Genomic DNA, 22,358 nt, shown 5'->3' with positions numbered 1-22,358 from the left:
CCGTATGACGTACTTCCACTGATCAGCCCTCCAGGATTTATGCTCCTGACACCATTTTTTTCGCGCCTTTGCGTTGGTTGTCGTCACTAATGGTTCTGGTATAGCAGCTCGTCCACGAATATTCGCTGTATGGAGTTTTTGACGGACAGTGTCGATAAGATGGTTATTGAGCTCTGCAGCATATGACGATCTCTGTCATTTAGTTGTGATTTGCACCCACTGTGACGTTTACAAAATGATGTCTTCCCATATTTTGTGTAGGCTATCATGACTGTTGAAACAGTTGGTCTCGAAGCATTCAGTAAGTTGGCTGTCTTGTTTACTGGCGCTCCAGCTAATCGGACCTCCACAATCCGACCTCTTTGGAACTCTGTTAAGTCTTTCATTGCACTTCGACCTCGGCCTCTGAACGCAAATTGGAAATGTGCACTACTCGTAAAGATCGTGCACTGGTGCCTAGTCCATACTGAACACGCACAGTCCAGGGCAACAGGTGCCTTACCTGCGTTGTAGACCGTCAAGCAACCATCCCATTACTACCACTGGTCACATTATATTGCCTATCCCCTGCAGTATAATTAATTCTCGATGGCAGCTGCGTGTCGAGGTTACCTCCGTCAGCGAGAGCGATGCCGTGTCCGCCGCCGAAACCTCCGTGGTGTCCAGACGCCACTGGCACAGGCACGGAGCCGTGGCTCTCGATGTGCACGTTCTGGTACGACGTGGCGCCGCCATAATGCCCGCCGTGGTTCAGCAGGCCGCCGCTGCACGCCGCCACCAGCGTCGCGACCAGGGTCTACAAAGCGAAAACACCGTCAGCGCTACTGCCCGTCTGGAAAATCTTCAATTATCTACACTCCTGGAAATGGAAAAAAGAACACATTGACACCGGTGTGTCAGACCCATCATACTTGCTCCGGACACTGCGAGAGGGCTGTACAAGCAATGATCACACGCACGGCACAGCGGACACACCAGGAACCGCGGTGTTGGCAGTCGAATGGCGCTAGCTGCGCAGCATTTGTGCACCGCCGCCGACAGTGTCAGCCAGTTTGCCGTGGCATACGGAGCTCCATCGCAGTCTTTAACACTGGTAGCATGCCGTGACAGCGTGGACGTGAACCGTATGTGCAGTTGACGGACTTTGGGCGAGGGCGTATAGTGGGCATGCGGGAGGCCGGGTGGACGTACCGCCGAATTGCTCAACACGTGGGGCGTGAGGTCTCCACAGTACATCGATGTTGTCGCCAGTGGTCGGCGGAAGGTGCACGTGCCCGTCGACCTGGGACCGGACCGCAGCGACGCACGTATGCACGCCAAGACCGCAGGATCCCACGCAGTGCCATAGGGGACCGCACCGCCACTTCCCAGCAAATTAGGGACACTGTTGCTCCTGGGGTATCGGCGAGGACCATTCGCAACCGTCTCCATGAAGCTGGGCTACGGTCCCGCACACCGTTAGGCCGTCTTCCGCTCACGCCCCAACATCGTGCAGCCCGCCTCCAGTGGTGTCGCGACAGGCGTGAATGGAGGGACGAATGGAGACGTGTCGTCTTCAGCGATGAGAGTCGCTTCTGCCTTGGTGCCAATGATGGTCGTATGCGTGTTTGGCGCCGTGCAGGTGAGCGCCACAATCAGGACTGCATACGACCGAGGCACACAGGGCCAACACCCGGCATCATGGTGTGGGGAGCGATCTCCTACACTGGCCGTACACCACTGGTGATCGTCGAGGGGACACTGAATAGTGCACGGTACATCCAAACCGTCATCGAACCCATCGTTCTACCATTCCTAGACCGGCAAGGGAACTTGCTGTTCCAACAGGACAATGCACGTCCGCATGTATCCCGTGCCACCCAACGTGCTCTAGAAGGTGTAAGTCAACTACCCTGGCCAGCAAGATCTCCGGATCTGTCCCCCATTGAGCATGTTTGGGACTGGATGAAGCGTCGTCTCACGCGGTCTGCACGTCCAGCACGAACGCTGGTCCAACTGAGGCGCCAGGTGGAAATGGCATGGCAAGCCGTTCCACAGGACTACATCCAGCATCTCTACGATCGTCTCCATGGGAGAATAGCAGCCTGCATTGCTGCGAAAGGTGGATATACACTGTACTAGTGCCGACATTGTGCGTGCTCTGTTGCCTGTGTCTATGTGCCTGTGGTTCTGTCAGTGTGATCATGTGATGTATCTGACCCCAGGAGTGTGTCAATAAAGTTTCCCCTTCCTGGGACAATGATTTCACGGTGTTCTTATTTCAATTTCCAGGAGTGTATTATTATTGGAGGGTAAGAGCGAGAACTGTTGCAAACGCAGCTTAATGGCTCACACATACAAGTTCATGACGAGAATAATAACTAAAACAATGGAAAAGAAAACTGAGGATGTGTTGGATGACTATCAGTTTTTGGGGCGGGAGTGGTCGTGCGGTTAGAGGCGTCATGTCACAGATTGTGCGGCCCCTTCCGCCGGAGGTTAGAGTCCTTCCTTTGGCATAGGTGTATGTGTTGTTCTTAGCATAAGTTACTTTAAGTAGTGTGTAATTCTAGGGACCTATGACCTCAGCAGTTTGGTCCCTCAGGAATTCACATACATTCGAGCACTTGAACACAAACTATCAGTTTCATCTGAAGTAACATAAACGCATTGGATAGGCAGTTAGACGTTGCCATTGATAATAGGAGGGAGAATTAGGAGAAATCAAGAACCCATCACAGGATTTGTCGATGTGGAAAAAGCGTTCACCAGTGTACAAGGGGCATTCAATAAGCAATGCAACAATTTTTTTCTCGGCCAATCTGAGTTGGAAAGCTGCAGAATTTGTTGTGGGACGTCTTGGAATATTCCTGCTTCAGCCCATATAGTTTCATGAAGTTCCAGTAACTGGTGGTGCAATATGTACCCTGGAAAATGGCGTAACAAAGGTGCATTCCAACCAGAGAGCTGTCACTGAGTTCATTTTGATGGGAAACCAGAGCATTGCAGACACTCAAAGGCGCTTGCGCTATGTGTATGCAGATATGGTAGTGAACAAAAGCACAGTGAGTCATTAGGCGAGGAACCTGTCATCATCGCAAGAAGGTGGCGCAAACTTGTCCGATCTCCGGCGTGCCAACCGTCCGCACACAGTTGTGACTCCCGCACTGTAGGAACGTGTGGACACCCTCATTAGAGGCAAAGCCTCACACAGTTTTGCACAGCTAGAAGGGTGTCACAAAACTTCATTGGACTATTCTTCCTTATTCACCCTAAAGCACAGATATCGCACCTTCTGACTTCCTTCTGTTTGGTTTGATGAAGGATGCACTCCATTAGAACCAATATGTGGATAATGGACAGGTATTTGATGCATCAAGACTTTGGCTCCGGCGTAGACCACTAGAGTGGTGCCATGGGGGCGTACAGACCCTCCCAGTAATGTGGCGTAAGGCTGTCGCATTGCAAGGAGATTATGTTGAAAAATAGGGTTTTGTAGCGAAGGACTGGGGAATAATGTGGTGTAATAGAATCCTGAATAAAACCACATACTTTTAGAAAAAAAGTATTGCTTTTCTTATTGAATGTCCCTCATATAAGCATTGTCTCTCATCTCCTATTATAGACATCTATGTATTTATCATATGATGTATTTACATTTTGATAATGGCTGAATATAAAGAATGAAACCAGTTGTGTATGGACTTCATACAGTTCTAATCAAGTAGCTGGTATGGGTTTTCATTAACTGAACAACAGTTGCAGAATAAATGTTAACTGAACATGGAGAATCTAATAAATAATAATTACATTACTATTCAGTAGAAGTAGGTGTAGATGTTAGTTAGCTACTCACATGTTCCATTGATCATTTGAAAGATCCTTTTTTTTATCGAAATGATCTCAAACAATGCATTTTACAGGATATGCATACATTATTAGTGTTGACATTAATGAATACATTACTATTTTTGTCATACTCATGCAATTCTACTTTTTTTACCACATACCAGTGTTTAAGCAGAAATATGCCAGAGGAATAGTAGGAGTTTTCCTGGAGAACTGACTTTAAATTAGATATAATACTTTCTTCGCTACCTATCAGACATTCTACAGAATGTTTAACAAGTGGTAATAAAGGTAATTTGTCCCTTTAGTGTTGTAGGCATTGACATCACTGTTCTTCTCAAATAGTGGTGGATTACTTATGAGGAATTTCACAAGCGAATATATGTATCGTGAAAGCATAGTTAAAATGCCTAACTCCTTTAACAGGTAGATCCATGATGTCTGTATGTAAACACCAATATTATTCTTACTGCTCGTATTTGTGCAATCAGTACTTTCTTTCTAAGTGGTGATTTACCCCAGAAAATTATTCCATAAGACATTATTGAGTGGAAATATGTAAAATATGTCAGGCAGTTGATACATTTGTTTCCAAGATTCGCAATTATACGAAAAGGAAAAGCATCTGAATTTAATTGTTTTTGAAGCTCAGTAATACGCTTTTTCCAGTTCAAACTTTCATCAATATGTTCACCCAAAAATTTTGGAGCATTCTACCTTACGTATTAGCTCCTGCCCATGTGCTACATCAATTGTTGAGAGAGTCCGTTTTCAGAGAACAACTGGGGTAGCTGTGAGTCAGCAACTTCTGATAATCAGCACAACCAAAAACCAGTCCTAAGTTGCAAATTTTACTCTTTTTTTCATTCGATGACTAGTTTCGGGTCGATATACATTTTCAGATCACCGTAGCATAGTCAAAAATGGCGTTTCCGAAGATGTGAAAACCATGTCAAAAACGTGCAACGAACCATTACGGCGCATGAAGATATCTGGCCGAAACTAGTAATCGAGTGAATAAAAACAGTAAAATTTGCAACTTTTGACTAGTTTTTCGTGGTACTGAACTTAATAATACTTTACAAAAAAAATTGAAACCCCTTACTAATTGTTGTGTTAGTTTCTCTTCAATGGGGTTTATTGTAACACTATTATCGTTTGTAAAAAGTTCGAATTTTGCTTGTTGAATGTTAACAGTTGTTGTTCTTTTGGTCTTCAGTCCCGATACTGGTTTGATGCAGCTCTCCATGCTACTCTATCCTGTGCAAGCTTCTTCATCTCCCAGTACCTACTGCAACCTACATCCTTCTGAATCTGCTTAGTGTATTCATCTCTTGGTCTCCCTCTACGATTTTTACCCTCCACGCTGCCCTCCAATACTAAATTGGTGATACCTTGATGCCTCAGTACATGTCCTACCAACCGATCGCTTCTTCTTGTCAAGTTGTGCCACAAACTCCTCTTCTCCACAATCCTATTCAATACCTCCTTCATAGTTATGTGATCTACCATCTAATCTTCAGCATTCTTCTGTAGCATCACATTTCGAAAGCTTCTATTCTCTTCTTGTCCAAACTATTTATCGTCCATGTTTCACTTCCATACATGGCTACACTCCACACAAATACTTTCAGAAACGACCTCCTGACACTTAAATCTATACTCGATGTTAACAAATTACTCTTCTTCAGAAACGCTTTCCTTGCCATTGCCAGTCTACATTTTGTATCCTCTCTACTTCGACCATCATCAATTATTTTGCTCCCCAAATAGCAAAACTCATTTACTACTTTATGTGTCTAATTTCCTAATCTAATTCCCTCAGCATCACCCAACTTATTTCGACTACATTCCATTATCCTCGTTTTGCTTTTATTGATGTTCATCTTATATCATCCTTTCAATACACTCTCCATTCCATTCAACTGCTCTTCTAAGTCTTATGCTGTCTCTGACAGAATTACAATGTCATCGGCGAACCTCAAAGTTTTTATTTCTTCTCCATGGATTTTAATACCTACACCAAATTTTTCTTTTGTTTCCTTTACTGCTTGCTCAGTATACAGATTGAATAACATCAGGGAGAGGCTACAACCCTGTCTCACTCCCTTCCCAACCACTGCTTCCCTTTCATGCCGCCCGACTCATAACTGCCATCTGGTTTCTGTACAAATTGTAAATAGCTTTTCGCTCCCTGTATTTTGCCCCTGCCACCTTGAGAATTTGAAAGAGAGTATTCCAGCCAACATTGTCAAAAGCTTTCTCTAAGTCTATAAATGCTATAAATGTACGTTTGCCTTTTCTTAATCTCTCTTCTAAGATAAGTCGTAGGGTCAGTATTGCCTCACGTGTTCCAATATTTCTAAGGAATCCAAACTGTTAACTGAGAAGTCATATCATAGCAAACAGGTGTGGCCCCAAAACTAAACCGTGTGGGACTCCCTTATTCTCCTCTGTCACTAAAATTTTCTACCTTACTGACACTGTCTGTCTGAATTATTTAGCACAACCCTTTTGCGTTCTGTTTGTTAAGTATGGCCGACCGTTGTGGCCGAGCGGTTCTAGGCGCTCAGTTAGGAACCGCGCGACTGCTACGGTCGCAGGTTCGAATCCTGCCTCGGGCATGGATGTGTGTGATGTCCTTAGGTTAGTTAGGTTTAAGTAGTTCTAAGTTCTAGGTGACTGATGACCACATCTGTTAAATCCCATAGTTCTCAGAGCCATTTGAACCATTTTGTTAAGTATGGTTCAGACACGCTGTGCGTAAAGGTATCAGTTCCATAAAATGTTAGTTTTTCTAAGAGAGTAACGTGACCTACATGATCAGACGTCTTGGAAAGAGCACACAAAAATACCAGCTGGCGAGGTATTGTTTTTTTAAGGCTTCCTGTCTCTGGTTGCCTTGTGCGGCACTAGACCAAGAGTGGCGAAGGTACTCGGAGCGCGGAAGCTGTCAGGCAAATGTCAGACAGCCTGGGAAGCCGCGCACAGAGAAAGTGTGGGAGGAGGGAATTGGCACATTCGGCGGCATTGTTGGGCGGCTTTCTCCAGAAGCGCGTGCTTTGCTGCGAGGCGGGGCGGCAGTTGGCGGGTGCCCGGTACGTCGCGCCTACTTAATTACCGCCGCGAGCCGTGGCGTGCCCTGCCGTGCTTGTGTGACGTGCGTGTGCGAGACGGTGTCAAGGGGGGGGGGGGGGGGGCGCTCTTGCGGCCGACCGCTCCGTTCCGCTTTCGTTTTCCGCTCTGCCGGCGTGGTCAGCGAAACATAAAGTGGCGACGTCCGCTCGCAATGTCCGCGAACCCTTAAGTACACGTGCGTGCAAAACGTAAAGACGGAAGTAACTTTCTAGTGATACGTAACTGCCCAGAAACACAGTTCGATGACATCCACAAATACACTACTGGCCATTGAAATTGCTACACCAAGAAGAAACGCAGATGATAAACGGCTATTCATTGGACAAGTATATTAGAACTGACATGAGTTTACATTTTCACGCAATTGGGGTGCATAGTTCCTGAGAAACCAGTACCCAGAACAAGCACCTCTGGCCGTAATAGCGGCCTCGATACGCATGGGCATTGAGTCAAACAGAGCTTGGATGGCGTGCACAGGTACAGCTGCCCATGCAGCTTCAACACAATACCACGGTTCATCAAGAGTAGTGACTGGCGTATTGTGGCGAGCCAGTTGCTCGGCCACCATTGACCAGACGTTTTCAGTTCGTGAGAAATCTGGAGAATGTGCTGGCCAAGGCAGCAGGTCGAACATTTTCTGTATGCAGAAAGGCCCGTACAGGACCTGCAGCATGAGGTCGTGCATTATCCTGCTGAAATGTAGGGTTTCGCAGGGATCGAATGAAAGGTGGAGCCACGGGTCGTAACACATCTGAAATCTAACGTCGACTGTTCAAAGTGCCGTCAATGTGAACAAGAGGTGACCGAGACGTGTTTATCCACACCTACAGACTTTTTTGTAATGAATACTGTGTTTCACGGCATTTTAATTATTACGTAATGGCATTTTCGTACTATTACTATTTTTTTATATATTCGACTCCTTAGTCTTAACGTAAAATTTTACGTAAATTACGTACGTTGTACTTCTAACTTCCCATGCCAGATGGTGGGTATCATGCTTTTTAAAAAACTGTGTTATACCTCATTTCATATTATTCATATATTATTCTTTTTCCCTCTCTTTTTCTCTTTTACTTGTCCTGCACTCTGACAACTTATTATCGATCTTTTTTATGTTTTGTAAGTTGGTTTTTTAAAAACAATACGCCAGCGTATTTTAGATGTTTCCTTCCCCCTTCGTCTGTTATGTGTTTTACGTACATTTTAAATTTGAATTACTTCATGATTCACAAATGCACAAGAGTTATTTTGTGTTAATATCTCGCAAAAGCAGTAATATTAAGTCTTCACGTGACACATGTCACATAGAGGGCGTTCCAAGCCCTGTCACACCGAGGTCTGCTGAACAGGTGCATGGCCGACCGGTGTGACCGTGCGGTTCTAGGCGCGTCAGTCTGGAACCGCGCGACCGCTACGGTCCCAGGTTCGAATCCTGCCTCGGGCATGGATGTGTGTGATGTCCTTAGGTTAGTTAGGTTTAATTAGTTCTAAGTTCTAGGCGACTGATGACCTCGAAGTTACGTCGCATAGTGCTCAGAGCCATTTGAACCATTTCGAACAGGTGCATGTAAACAGCGGCCTCAGTTTATGTGATCGCTCTAAGCTTGTTGATACCAGTGCCTACCAATTTTAATTGTATGTTACAGGTATGTTCCTACCAACTGTTATGTTCATACACAGGTGTAGTTGTGATTTTCTGTTTTATACTCTCTGATCGTTATGTGAAATTTTTAACTTCTAGCACTGAGGATGGTCACTAAGTGACCGAAAATCGATTTTGCGGATGATAAAACAAAAAAAAACGACCAATGCTGATTCTCCTTCCAATTTTATCCAATATTTGGTCGTGGTGCACAGAACACTCCATGGAGTCGCCGATCAGTAAAACCTAACCTTTCTGCAGGCGTCGCATGGGAGACGTTGGTTCGGCTGACTCCAGGGACACACTGTTAAAAAAAAAAAAAGCCGGCGAAACACCAGGGAAAATGCGCCTGACGGCTCTTAGGAGACACACCTTGTACACACATTGCGTGGTGGCCCACAATTGCTTGTATACGCATTGGATGGTCCACGTTGACACATCAACAGATCAGGCTGTTTCCATCAAGATGTGATCATGGAGACGTCCTTAAACACTGTGTCGCGTCTCTTCATCAAACAATCTTACTGCATTCATTTCATACAGTCAATCGGGACATATACACACCGTTCCACTGCGATGCATTACCTCAGCAACGGGGAGTCACAGGTCCACTTGCTAACAGCGCTAAAAAGCCGTATTTTAAGAGGGTGACTAATGTTTTCAGTGGCGAATGTATTCAACAGGGTCTGCAGAAACAAGATTAGACTAACTGCAGCGGGAGAAAAGGCATTTTCACGAGGACCATTTCAAAAGTACTGCATACTGTGCATGCACGATCTTTATGGTGGCCTGGTCAGGTTGAAATTCGTGTTGATTGTCAGTGAGACTTCAGGCGTGATGGTCGTACATGTGTTTGCTGGTTCTCCTGACTATGTCGTGAGTAATTCAATTTCACAAAAATCAAATGGCTCTGAGCACTATGGGACTTAACTTCTAAGGTCGTCAGTCCTCTAGAACTTAGAACTACTTAAACCTAACTAACCTAAGGACAGCACACACATCCATGCCCGAGGTAGGATTCGAACCTGCGAACGTAGCGGTCGCGCGGTTCCAGACTGTAGCGCCCAGAACCGCTCAGCCACCCCGGCCGGCTCAATTTCACAACTACGGCCTCTAATCAAAACGCATCCCGGTATAAAATTTAACTGCATAAAATTTCTTACAAAATGGTCCCATTTATTTTTTTCTGTACGGCTAATACGTAGCACGTAGAGAGCGAGAAAATGTGAAAATTTTTCGTGTGGTTTTTGAAGGTGTTTCAGGATGCATTAAAACCCAGAGGAAGCGGCAAGTAAATCAACCAGCATAAAGCTGAAACCGTATTCCACGTACTGACCACACTTCCTACATCAAAATCGAATCGCTGCGTCGAAGGAACCCAAGGGGAATTTAGAATGCTTAGAGAGAGTTGCGTGCGAACAGTGTAGCGGATCGTAGCACAGTATCACGCTGGTCTGCTTGTATCCGTGAAGGTCGGGTAAGCACTGAGGTCGACCCAAGAACTGGAAGGCCATCAACTGCAACAGACTACGCCTCTCAGGTTATTGTTAATGACAGTTCGGGACAGGATCGACGAAACACAAGTGACGAAATTCCATAAAAGGGCAGGATGCGTGTCACTTCAGGTTAGAGAATCATAACTGAAACGTTAAAAATGAGAAAAATTGCTGCCAAATGGGTTCCAAACAGTCCCAGTGAAGAGCAGGAAGCAGGTCGCAGGAGAATCGCACAAGAACTACTTCAACGTTATCGAACAGAAGGAGGACAGTTTCTGGAAAGGTTTGCTGCGCTTGGAACCTGGGTACTAACTTTTTGGGCCAGAACTGAAGACTCGGTCAGCACAATGAAAAAGTATCAACTCTCCATGCGAACAATCGAAGGTGAAAGTGATGATGACCTTTATGTGTGTATGAGTGGAGTCTTAGCTGATAGACTTTTCTGGAGACTAGAAATCTACTCTGTAGGAATGAGCATGGGTTTCGAAAAAGGCGATCGTGTGAAACCCAGCTCGCGCTATTCGTCCACGACACTCAGAGGGCCATAGACACGGGTTCACAGGTAGATGCCGTGTTTCTTGACATCCGCAAGGCGTTCGATACAGTTCCCCACAGTCGTTTAATGAATAAACTAAGAGCATATGGACTAACAGTCCAATTGGATTGAAGAGTTCCTAGATAAGAGAACGCAGCATGTCATTCTCAACGGAGAGAAGTCTTCCAAAGTAAGAGTGATTTCGGGTGTGCCGCAGGGGAGTGTCGTAGGACCGTTGCTATTCACAATATACATAAATGACCTTGTGGATGACATCGGAAGTTCACTGAGGCTTTTTGCAGATGATGCTATGGTGTATCGAGAGGTTGTAAGAATGGAAAATTGTACTGAAATGCAGGAGGATCTGCAGCGAATTGACGCGTGGTGCAGGGAATGGCAAGTGAATCTCAATGTAGACAAGTGTAATGTGCTGCGAATACATAGAAAGAAAGATCCCTTATCATTTAGCTACAATATAGCAGGTCAGCAACTGGAAGCAGTTCATTCCATAAATTATCTGGGAGTACGCATTAGGAGTGATTTAAAATGGAATGATCATATAAAGTTGATCGTCGGTAAAGCAGATGCCACACTGAGATTCATTGGAAGAATCCTAAGGAAATGCAACACGAAAACAAAGGAAGTAGGTTACAGTACGCTTGTTCGCCCGCTGCTTGAATACTGCTCAGCAGTGTGGGATCCGTACCAGATAGGGTTGATAGAAGAGATAGAGAAGATCCAACGGAGAGCAACGCGCTTCGTTACAGGATCATTTAGTAATCGCGAAAGCGTTACGGAGATGATAGATAAACTCCAGTGGAAGACTCTGCAGGAGAGATGCTCAGTAGCTCGGTACGGGCTTTTGTTGAAGTTTCGAGAACATACCTTCACCGAAGAGTCAAGCAGTATATTGCTCCCTCCTACGTATATCTCGCGAAGAGACCATGAGGACAAAATCAGAGAGATTAGAGCCCACACAGAAGCATACCGACAATCTTTATTTCCACAAACAACACGAGACTGGAATAGAAGGGACAACCGATAGAGGTACTCAGGGTACCCTCCGCCACACACCGTCAGGTGGCTTGCGGAGTGTGGATGTAGATGTAGATGTAGATGATGATAATGATGATGATGATGTTTGGTTTGTGGGGCGCTCAACTGCGCAGTTATCAGCGCCCGTACAAACTCCCAACCTTTGCTCAGTCCAAACTCGCCACTATCAGGAATCATGATGAAATGATGAGGACAACGCAAACACCCAATCATCTCGAGGCAGGTGTAAATCGCTGACCCCGCCGGGAATCGAAACCGAGACCCCGTGCTCGGGAAGCGAGAACGCGATTAGCTGATACAGTGCCCTAGGGGACGTCTGTAGCAAGTGCGTGCTACAAGCTGTTTCTCCAAAATGTTTTGAGCCCGAAAATTCGCCAAAGAAGGCCTCACATGCTTGCACCTGATATCCTCATTTTGCACCTTAATGCAAGACCACTTATTCCCCTACCAGTGAAAGAAACGCTCGACAAATATGGGTAGCAAATACTTCCCCACTCACCATACATTCTTGATATAAGTCCACTAGACTTTGATTTGTTTCCGGAATTGAGGGAACAACTAAGTGGAAAACGTTTTGACACAACTGATGAAACTTCTAGTGAGGTGTGCGGTAGCGTTCTCGCTTCCCGCGCCCGCGTTCCCGGGTTCGATACCCGGCGGGGTCAGGGATTTTCTCTGCCTCGTGAGACTGGGTGTTGTGTGATGTCTTTAGGTTAGTTAGGTTTAAGTAGTTCTAAGTTCTAGGGGACTGATGACCGTAGATGTTAAGTCCCATAGTGCTCAGAGCCATTTGAGCCATTTTTTTTTCTAGTGAGGTGACGCGAGTAATCAGACAGTTCAACAATAACGCTGCCCTATTCGGAAATACGGAAGTTGTCATAACTTTGGGAAGCTGTCATAAGCAACAATGGAGATTACATTTAATGCCTGTACAGGTATTCTGAAAATAATTATTTTCTTCAATCTTACAGTGTGCAGAACTTCTGAAATGACGCCCGCAGGACTTCCTGTGATCAGCACGCGAATGGAATGAGGATAAATTGCGTTATGCGGTGCAATGAAAAGTACTCCCTGCCATGCACTTCGCAGTGACTTACGGTGCATGGGTTTAGATGCAGACTTATAGTGGATGATTCTCTTGCCTCCTCCACTGGGTTTTAACGCACCCTGCAACACCTTCAAATACAACACGAAAGATTTTCATATTTTCTCGCTCTCTACGCCCTGCCTATTAGTCCTGCAGAAAAAATAACTGGGTCCTTTTTGTGGGACATTTTATATAGTTAAATTTTATACCAACATGCGTTTTCATTAGAGGCCGTAGTTTTCGAATTGTTGAAGGAAATCGTACAAAGTGACCTTCAAAAGCGTTTTTCTCGAATGACTTGAAAACCGTGGCTTCCAGTGAAAACGTTTCCCAGTACAAAATTCGCTACAAAAAAAGGTCCCGTTCATTTTATTCTGTGGGAGTAAAATAGTTTGGGCATTGCGAGCAACGGAATATGAAAATCTTGCGCATATTGTTTGAAGGCGTCACAGGTTGCATAACACCCAGATGCGAGGGCGGCTGAACCACCTTGTAGAACCCAATGTATGAGACCCTGTATGTCCTTCTCTTCAGAGATGGTTGCGGGACTCGGCCGTTCGATACAGGACGTCAAATTAAAAAACCTTTCAGCCGTCTAGTTTCCAAACTACCAGTTTCAGCGATTTAGTACGTCATCTTCAGATCCCTGACGGACGTACAGGAAGATTCCACTTCGGTTCTGATCAAAACACGGGCCAGTATTGCTGAATAATATCGTCACCAGAGAAGACCCACGGAGGGGTGTATTGGTGTCTGCCCGCCTCGCAACCAACAGATGATTTGGTGCTTTGAACTACAGGAGGACGCAATACGCAAGTACTCACCAGTGCCAAGAGACCGTTCATGGTTGGGTTGGTCGAGCGGCCGAGCTGGTCTGCGGAGCGTGCGGAGTGTGGCCCGTGCTGGAGTGTGTCGCTCCAGCGCTGGAGAGCCCCTTTATAGCCCGGTTGGTGCCAAGCACCCGGCGGCCGCCCGCAGCTCTCTCCCTCCCACACACTGGAGCCTCTGTCTGGAGAGTCCACGGCGCGGATGGTACGGCCGAGCGCACCGGAACCACGCTCGTTAGCTTTCCTCCAGCGCGCGTTACGACAGTCCAGGAAGGGGCCGCCGACGCGTTGCCCAATTGCGGTGGGCCCTTTCCATCTGGGGCAATTATCTTTTCGGGGGCGCTAATGGGCGACTCTCGAAGCGGCCTGGCGAACTCCACTCGAGACGAGTCCGCAGGTAGTCCAGCAGCAACTGTGCCCGTGCAGAATCTGGAGCGCCAGACCTTGGTCACTACGAAGTTTCCGTCAGTGGTCACAAAACTGTTTATTGGCTATGCCGGATTCCCCTGCCTAACCATTACCAGTAGGTTACAACTACTGCTTATGTGTCGGTTGCCTAGAAACGTACAAGAATCTGGCCGAGCGGTTCTAGGCGCTACAATCCGGAACCGCGCGACCGCTACGGTCGCAGGTTCGAATCCTGCCTGATGTCCTTAGGTTAGTTAGGTTTAAGTAGTTCTAAGTTCTAGGGGAATGATGACCTTAGAAGTTAGGTCCCATAGTGCTCAGAGCCATTTGAACCATTTCGTACAAGAATCAAAATTTTGCTGACAGGACTCTGCTACTCCACTACCAATGAAATGTTGACTCCTAGCATAATGTGACGTAGCCATTGGCCAAGCGATATTTATGCGTTATTGTCAAGGTGACACGAAAAATCGTTTTATTTTATGGTCAGTTTCGGTGTTATTTTTGGCGAATTAAGGTGTTATTCTTTGCCAAATTCAATTTTAATTTACGTCAATGTTGGTTTTATTTTTTTGCCAATTTTCTCGTTATTTTTTTGCCTGTTGTGGTATTCGTGTCTGATGACTCATTTCTCAAGTGCTAATTTCTTATTATTTTTATCGCATGTAATTCCCTTTCGGTACTGTGTTGAAAATGAAAATATATCTACCATTTACGTTATACACTATTGCCCATTAAAATTGCTACACCACGAAGATGACGTGCTATAGACTAGAAATTTAGCCGACAGGAAGAAGATGCTGTGATATGCAGATGATTAGCTTTTCAGAGCATTCACACAAGGTTGGCGCCGGTGGCGACACCTACAACGTGCTGACATGAGGAAAGTTTCCAGCCGATTTCTCACACACAAACAGCAGTTGACCGACGTTGCCTGGTGAAACGTTGTTGTGATGCCTCGTGTAAGGAGGAGAAATGCGTACCATCACGTTTCCGACTTTGATAAAGGTCGGATGGTAGCCTATCGCGATTGCGGTTTATCGTATCGCGACATTGCTGCTCGCGTTGGTCGAGATCCAATGACTGTTAGCAGAATATGGAATCGGTGCGTTCAGGAGGGTAATACGGAACGCCGTGCTGGATCCCTACGGCCTCGTATCACTAGCAGTCGAGATGACGGGCATCTTATCCGCATGGCTGTAGCGGATCGTGCAGCCACTTCTCGATCCCTGAGTCAACAGATGGGGACGTTTCCAAGACAACAACCATCTGCACGAACAGTTCGACGACGTTTGCAGCAGCACGGACTATCAGCTCGAAGACCATAGCTGCGGTTACCCTTGACGCTGCATCATAGACAGGAGCGCCTGCGATGGTGTACTCGACGACGAACCTGGGTGCACGAATGGCAAAACGTCGTTTTTCCAAATGAATCCAGGATCTGTTTACAGCGTCATGATGGTCGCATCCGTGCTTGGCGCCATCGCGGTGAACGCAGATTGAAAGCATGTATTCGTCATCGCCATACTGGCGTATGGCCCGGCGTGATGGTATGGGGTGCCATTGGTTACACGTCTCGGTCACCTCTTGTTCGCATTGACGGCACTTTGGACAGTGGCCGTTACATTTCAGAAGTGTTACGACCCCTGGCTCTACCGTTCATTCGATCCCTGCGATACCCTACATTTCAGCAGGATAATGCACGACTGCATGTTGCAGGTCCTGTACGGGCGTTTCTGGATACAGAAAATGTTGGACTGCTGCCCTGGCCAGCACATTCTCCACATCTCTCACCAATTGAAAACGTCTGGTGAATGGTGACCGAGCAACTGGCTCGACACAATATGCCAGTCACTACTCTTGATGAACTGTGGTATCGTGTTGAAACTGCATGGGCAGCTGTACCTGTATACGCCATCCAAGCTCTATTTGACTCAATGCCCAGGCGTATCAAGTCCGTTATTACGGCCAGGGGTGGTTGTTCTGGGTACTGATTTCTCAGGATGTATGCACCCAAACTGCGTGAAAATGTAATCGCATGTCAGCTCTAGTATAATATATTTGTCCAATGAATACCCGTTTATCATCTGCATTTCTTCTTGGTGTAGCAGTTTTAATGGCTAGTAGTGTACTTATCGACATCACAGATCACACGCGTTTATATAAGTAAAAAATTATCCAGATCCGAGTAAGACTCGCAAACTGAGGTTTCGGTACAAACTTACTTGGGTGTGTAGACAGTGATCCTCTTTTAACCTCCTATCGACAGTGATACTGGCAATCTGTCGATCTACACCTACACCTACATCTACATAGATACTCCGCAAGCCATTGCAAGGTGCGTGGCGGAGGGTACCTTGGGTCAATACTAGTCATTTCCTTTCCTGGAATAAATGATGACTAACCAACAACCGCAGCCGCCGACAGGTGTTGTTGATATACCTCGATGTGGACAGCTGAAAATGTGTGCCCCGACCGGGACTCGAACCCGGGATCTCCTGCATACATGGCAGACGCTCTATCCATGTGAGCCACCGAGGGCACAGATGAATAGCGCGACTGCAGGGACTTATCCCTTGCACGCTCCCCGTGAGACTCACATTCCCAACCGTCCACAATTCTACATATGTATTGTCGCGCTATTCATCTGTGTCCTCGGTGGCTCAGATGGATAGAGCGTCTGCCATGTAAGCAGGATATCCCGGGTTCGAGTCCCGGTCGGGGCTCACATTTTCAGCTGTTCACATCGAGGTATATCAACAGCACCTGTCGGCAGCTGAGGTTGTTAGTTAGTCATCATTTATTCCAGGGAAAAGCTGCACGTTCACCAACAGTAACTGTTCTTTCGAGAACAAGTTACTGTCTTCACATATATCTCCTTTCCTGTTCCACTCGCACATTGACCGAGGGAAAAACGACAGTCTATATGCCTCCGTATCAGCCTTATTGTCCGGTATCTTATCTTCGTGGTCCTTCCGCGCAATGTATGTTGGCGGCAGTAGACTCGTTCCACAGTCAGCTTCAAATGCCGCTTTTCAGGGATTCCAAGACCTGCGAAAATATTTAATTTCAAGTTTCAAAAAAATTTAAAAAAGCCTCAAATGGCTCTGAGCACTATGGGACTTAACATCTGAGGTCATCAGTCCCCTAGACTTAGAAGTACTTAAACCTAACTAATCTAAGGACATCACACACAACCACGCCCGAGGCAGGATTCGAACCTGCGACCTAGCAGCAGCGCGGTTCCGGACTGAAGCGCCTAGAACCGCTCGGCCACAGTGGCCCGTCTTCAGGTTTAAAGTCGGACAAGAAATAACACAAAAAATATTTTCTCGTGTGATATAATTAATAATTAACTATTTTCTCATTTTTTTCACCTTTGCTTGTACTGCGAAACGTTGTTTCTTGCCAAATTTCATGATTATGCGTCAAGGAGAAGTACCCTATAGATTTCGATGAGTGAGTTTGTATCAAACTCTTTGACATAAATGGCCGTATCTTTTGATTCCAATGACTTAGAGAAGCTAATTTTCATTATACCGTGTCCGCAGCTCGTGGTCGTGCGGTAGCGTTCTCGCTTCCCACGCCCGGGTTCCCGGGTTCGATTCCCGGCGGGGTCAGGGATTTTCTCTGCCTCGTGATGACTGGGTGTTGTGTGATGTCCTTAGGTTAGTTAGGTTTAAGTAGTTCTGAGTTCTAGGGGACTGATGACCATAGATGTTAAGTCCCATGGTGCTCAGAGCCATTTGAACCATTGAACCATTATACCGCCAAGGGACCGTAGCTGTTATTATGTGACGTAAACTTTAACTTGACCCGTCCACCCCTTCCCAAGAGAAGTCTCGAAAGGCAACGAAACTCTGCGGCGGAGCTCGGTGGGCACACCTCATCGAGTCTCGTGAGCAGCTGGCACAGTGTTAGGGAGCAGTGCCCCTACAGACGGCACAAGACGTCTCGCATTGCACAGAGCATTTGATGCATTTGCGAGGAACCCAGTCGCACAGCGCGGCCACTTCACGTAACCCAGTCGCGTTAAACGTTACTGCGAAGGGCAGTGGTCGTCAAACTGCGTCCCGAAGCCGGCGTGCTTCCAGAATCAAGCGCGCCGCGGATTTCAGTCGAATTTTTAGCTTTTTACCCGTCGCTTCGGATGCGTGCACGTCGGCCACTTACATTACACGCGTATACGGCTGAGTCTCTGTCGTTTTAAACCATACGACTCCAGAGAGTCTACTGAATTTATCAACGGTATTCAGCCGTGCAGCATGGTTTTTGCTTCCGAAAAACGCCGACAAAAAATATTTGCTAGCTGTAGTGCACATTCTCCCGACCTGGTTGACACACTGAACAACGCAAGTAAAAGGTAAACTGCACTTCATTCTGTGGTGTCACCGCCAGACACCACACTTGCTAGGTGGTAGCTTTAAATCGGCCGCGGTCCATTAGTACATGTCGGACCCGCGTGTCGCCACTGTCAGTGATCGCAGACCGAGCGCCACCACAAGGCAGGTCTCGAGATACGGACTAGGCTCGCCCCAGTTGTACAGCCCACTTTACTAGCTACTACATGGACGAAGCATTGCTCATTAGCCGAGCCAATAGTTAGAATAGCCTTCAGCTAAGTCAATGGCTACGACCTAGCAAGGCGCCATTAGTAACATTGCATGTATCTAAAGAGTCTCACTTGTATCGCCACAATCTCCAGATGTACCAAAAGGATGGATTAAAGTTAAGTATTCCAGAAGCTACGTACTTTTCTTTATAGCATTCATTACGTATCCTGTTTCAGACCTCACGCACCCTGCTTTGGCTTAGCGCGTGCCGTTCGGCTTCCTCTCATTGTGTCTAGGCTGCCTTGTTTAGACCCAACACATTCTTTTAAAATGTGCCGTGTCATCTAACTCCATTATGGTACGTGTTGGCTATGGTTTCATCAAAATAATCTGCAGAAAAATTAATGTCTTCCCTATCCGGATGACTTAGTTGTGATGGCAGATTCTATTGAAAGTTTGCAAAGTAATATTTCAGAGCTAGATCAGAAATGTAAGGACTATGGTACGAAGATTAGCATCTCCAAAACGAAAGTAATGTCAGTGGGAAAGAGATATAAACGGATTGAGTGCCAAACAGCAGGAACAAAGCTAGAACAGGTGGGCGGTTTCAAGTACTTAGGATACATATTCTCACAGGATGGCAACATAGTGAAAGAACTGGAAGCGAGGTGTGGCAAAGCTAATGCAGTGAGCGCTCAGCTACGATCTACTCTCTTCTGCAAGAAGGAAGTCAGTACCAAGACTAAGTTATCTGTGCACCGTTCAATCTTTCGACCAACTTTGTTGTATGGGAGCGAAAGCTGGGTGGATCCAGGATACCCTATCAATAAGGTTGAGGTTACGGATGTGAAAGTAGCTAGATGGGAACAATGGCAGGAGGGTGTGCACAATGAGGAAATCAAAGAGAAACTGGGAATGAACTCTATAGATGTAGCAGTCAGGGCGAACAGGCTTAGATGGTGGGGTCATGTTACACGCATGGGAGAAGCAAGGTTACCCAAGAGACTCATGGGTTCAGCAGTAGAGGGTAGGAGTCGGGGTAGACCAAGGAGAAGGTACCTGGATTCGGTTAAGAATGATTTTGAAGTAATGGGCTTAACATCAGAAGAGGCACCAATGTTAGCTCTGAACAGGGGATCATGGAGGAATTTTATAAGGGGGACTATGCTCCAGACTGAACGCTGAAAGGCATAATCAATCTTAAATGATGATGATGATGATGATGATATCCTGGTTTCCTCTTCTGCTTCTCTCTCCTCCTCCATTTGCTTCATCACACTCTGTCCTTCTTCCGCATGCCTCTCTTCTCTCATCCCCGCTTCCTCACATCCTCTCTCTTTCATCTTGCACACCTCTCCCTCTACACCCTGACATCCTTTTCCACCTGCCAACTAGCCTTCTTCAGCTTCCACCTGCCTTCTACGTCTCCACCTGCTACATCCCCTCTTCCCCCCTCCATCGCCGCTCTGTTCATCTTCCGCCGCTCCCCCCACGCGCCTCCGTCCATCTCTTCCTTCCCTCTCTCTCTATTTCCTCCTCCCCTCTCTCTCCATCTTCTTCTCCCATCTCTCTGTTTGTCCTGTATCTGCCTATCTCCTCTGCCCCTCTCTCTGTCTGTCCTCTTCCGCCCTCACTTTCTGCAGCTCCTTCTCGCCCTATCTCTCTGTCCATCTGCCCTTCCCCCTCTACTTCCTACTCCATCCTCACTTTGTCCCTCTCCTCCCCCACCTTTCTCTGTTCATCTCCTCGTCACATCTCTCTACATCCATCTGATCCTCCCGCACCTCTCTCTCCATGTCGTCCTCCTCTGTCTGTTCATCTCCTTCTCCTACCTTTCTCTGTGAATCTGTCTTGTCTGAGTCCTTCTTCCTCTAATCTCTGTCTCCACCTTATATGTCACCTGCAATCCAATTGGAGATATGTGGTACTTATAACCTCCCTCCCCACCGCCCCCCCCCCCCAATACTTCTTTCCAGGCAATAAGTGTTATGTGTACCAAGTTGGGCTGAAATTGATCTAGGGGTTAACAGGAGATGTAGAACACACACACACACACACACACACACACACACACACACACAAACACACACACACGTATCCACACACATAATGGATCACCTACTATATGAACTTTGACACAGAATTAACATAGCTTCACAAATGCAGATTACAGGGGTAGTCAGTTTCAAATTCTGTGTCTACATTTTGTAACAAGGGTTAGTAAATTACATTAATGTTGTAATACTATGGGTGCAGATAAGAGAAGTCCATGTAAGTACAACAGCAATGCAGTGAAATTACAGAAATGAATAGCTGAAATGACCTTACCATTTATTTACAGTGAAAGATACAGCAAAAAATACATTTATACATGATTCTGAAAGTGACCCGCTGCAACATCGATACACAGCTGTGCGCGTCTAGGCATATTATTCACATACACCCGGCGTAAAGTTCTGATATAGACGGCGGCAACTTGAGGGCTGATGTTGTCTTTCAGCTTCTGTACTGTGTGTGGATTTGTTTCATACAGCTTGCTCTTCAAGTGTCCGCACAGGAAAAAATCTCATGTTGTTAGGTCCGGCGAACTTGGTGGCCATAAATGCTTGCTGACAGTTCGTTCCTCAGCGAAGACATCGTGTACTCGTTCCAGTGGTAACTTAGGTGCTAAACGCCGATTTTTTCATCATGGAGTAGTTGCTGACACACAATGTTTGGGTTCTCCGTCGCCCGGTACCTCGTATTCTGTGAATTCATATGGTCGGAAAGATGAAACCATGCTTCATTACTCATGACGTAGTCGAAAGGGTGTAAAAAACCATCGTTGGTGTTATTCAAAAGACAGGTACCGTAATCTACACGTTTCTGACTGCCACCTCCTGTAAGTGCTGCACAATCGTCACTCGATATGACTTCAAATTAAGACTCCCTATTTCTGCTAGCAACTCCTCCTGCTCACATGCGCCTGTTGGGCCAATTTACGAGTAGACTTCTCTGAGCTTTGATTACTTCTTCGGGGAATGTCTACAATAACTTCTGGTGTGCCAACTGAAGGAATTCTTTGCCGTTTTACATTTTGCACTGATTCTTAGGTGCACCAAATTTGATACATACTCCGTATTGCCCTCTTTGTTGGTAGTTCTCTGTCCGAATACTTGGGCCCGAAAATTTTGCGAGTTTCCTTAATCGAACCTGTTTTCACATATGTATCCACAGTTTCCGTTGTTTCTTCTGTCGAGAAAGTCATTTTGTAGGCGAGCAAGAGGAACGTCTAACTTCACTGATGAAATAAACTGAAATGCCGACAGATGAATGCTAACAATCGATTACTGCGTAAAACTGTCTATTGTTGTAGTCCATTCACTCAGAAGTCGGAATATTGCATTCGCATTCGGAAGGGAGGCGCGCTATTTTTAGCTGCGCCACCATGTCGAAGTCGCATGGTTCCTCAGCGGCCAGCACCACATTCGACGCTCAACGTTGACGTTCGAAAGCAACGTATGTGTGCGGACGGCTTAAGACTGTCCGTGGCGGGGCGCAGCTGGAGGGGACAGGAGCAGCGGATGACTTAAGCCCTCCGCCCTGGAGTGGAGCTCAGACACGGGGCAGTCAGAGACAGGCGGCACAGAGCCGTCTCCCTGGAGCTGGAACGATCGACAAGGGAGAGAGAGAGAGAGAGACGGGCGTTGAGGGGGAACGACAAGGTGACGGACGAAATTACTGCTCACATTCAGGGTTTTTACCCTCCTTACCGGACTGCAACAGACAAATGAGGTTCGCTGCAA

General features: G+C 46.4%; 1 protein-coding gene and 1 non-coding gene across 2 annotated transcripts in view; both read right to left on the bottom strand.

The window, feature by feature from the left end:
* LOC124716873 overlaps positions 1 to 22,358 on the bottom strand; it is a 44,399-nt gene that overhangs the window by 13,768 nt on the left and 8,273 nt on the right. Inside the window, exons 2-3 of the mRNA XM_047243425.1 lie at positions 13,610 to 13,928; positions 613 to 796 (exon numbers count right to left, since the gene is read on the bottom strand). Coding sequence (XP_047099381.1) covers positions 613 to 796; positions 13,610 to 13,928 — 503 coding nt within the window. The remainder of the gene's footprint in view (positions 1 to 612; positions 797 to 13,609; positions 13,929 to 22,358) is intronic.
* Positions 16,488 to 16,562, bottom strand: Trnat-ugu. Its single transcript has one exon. It is a non-coding gene; the product is annotated as a tRNA-Thr (tRNA).

Source organism: Schistocerca piceifrons, chromosome 9 (genome assembly GCF_021461385.2).
Source record: "Schistocerca piceifrons isolate TAMUIC-IGC-003096 chromosome 9, iqSchPice1.1, whole genome shotgun sequence".
Taxonomy (NCBI): domain Eukaryota; kingdom Metazoa; phylum Arthropoda; class Insecta; order Orthoptera; family Acrididae; genus Schistocerca; species Schistocerca piceifrons.
The sequence above is the reverse complement of the archived record's forward strand: the minus strand, read 5'-3'. Positions and strand labels throughout refer to the sequence as shown.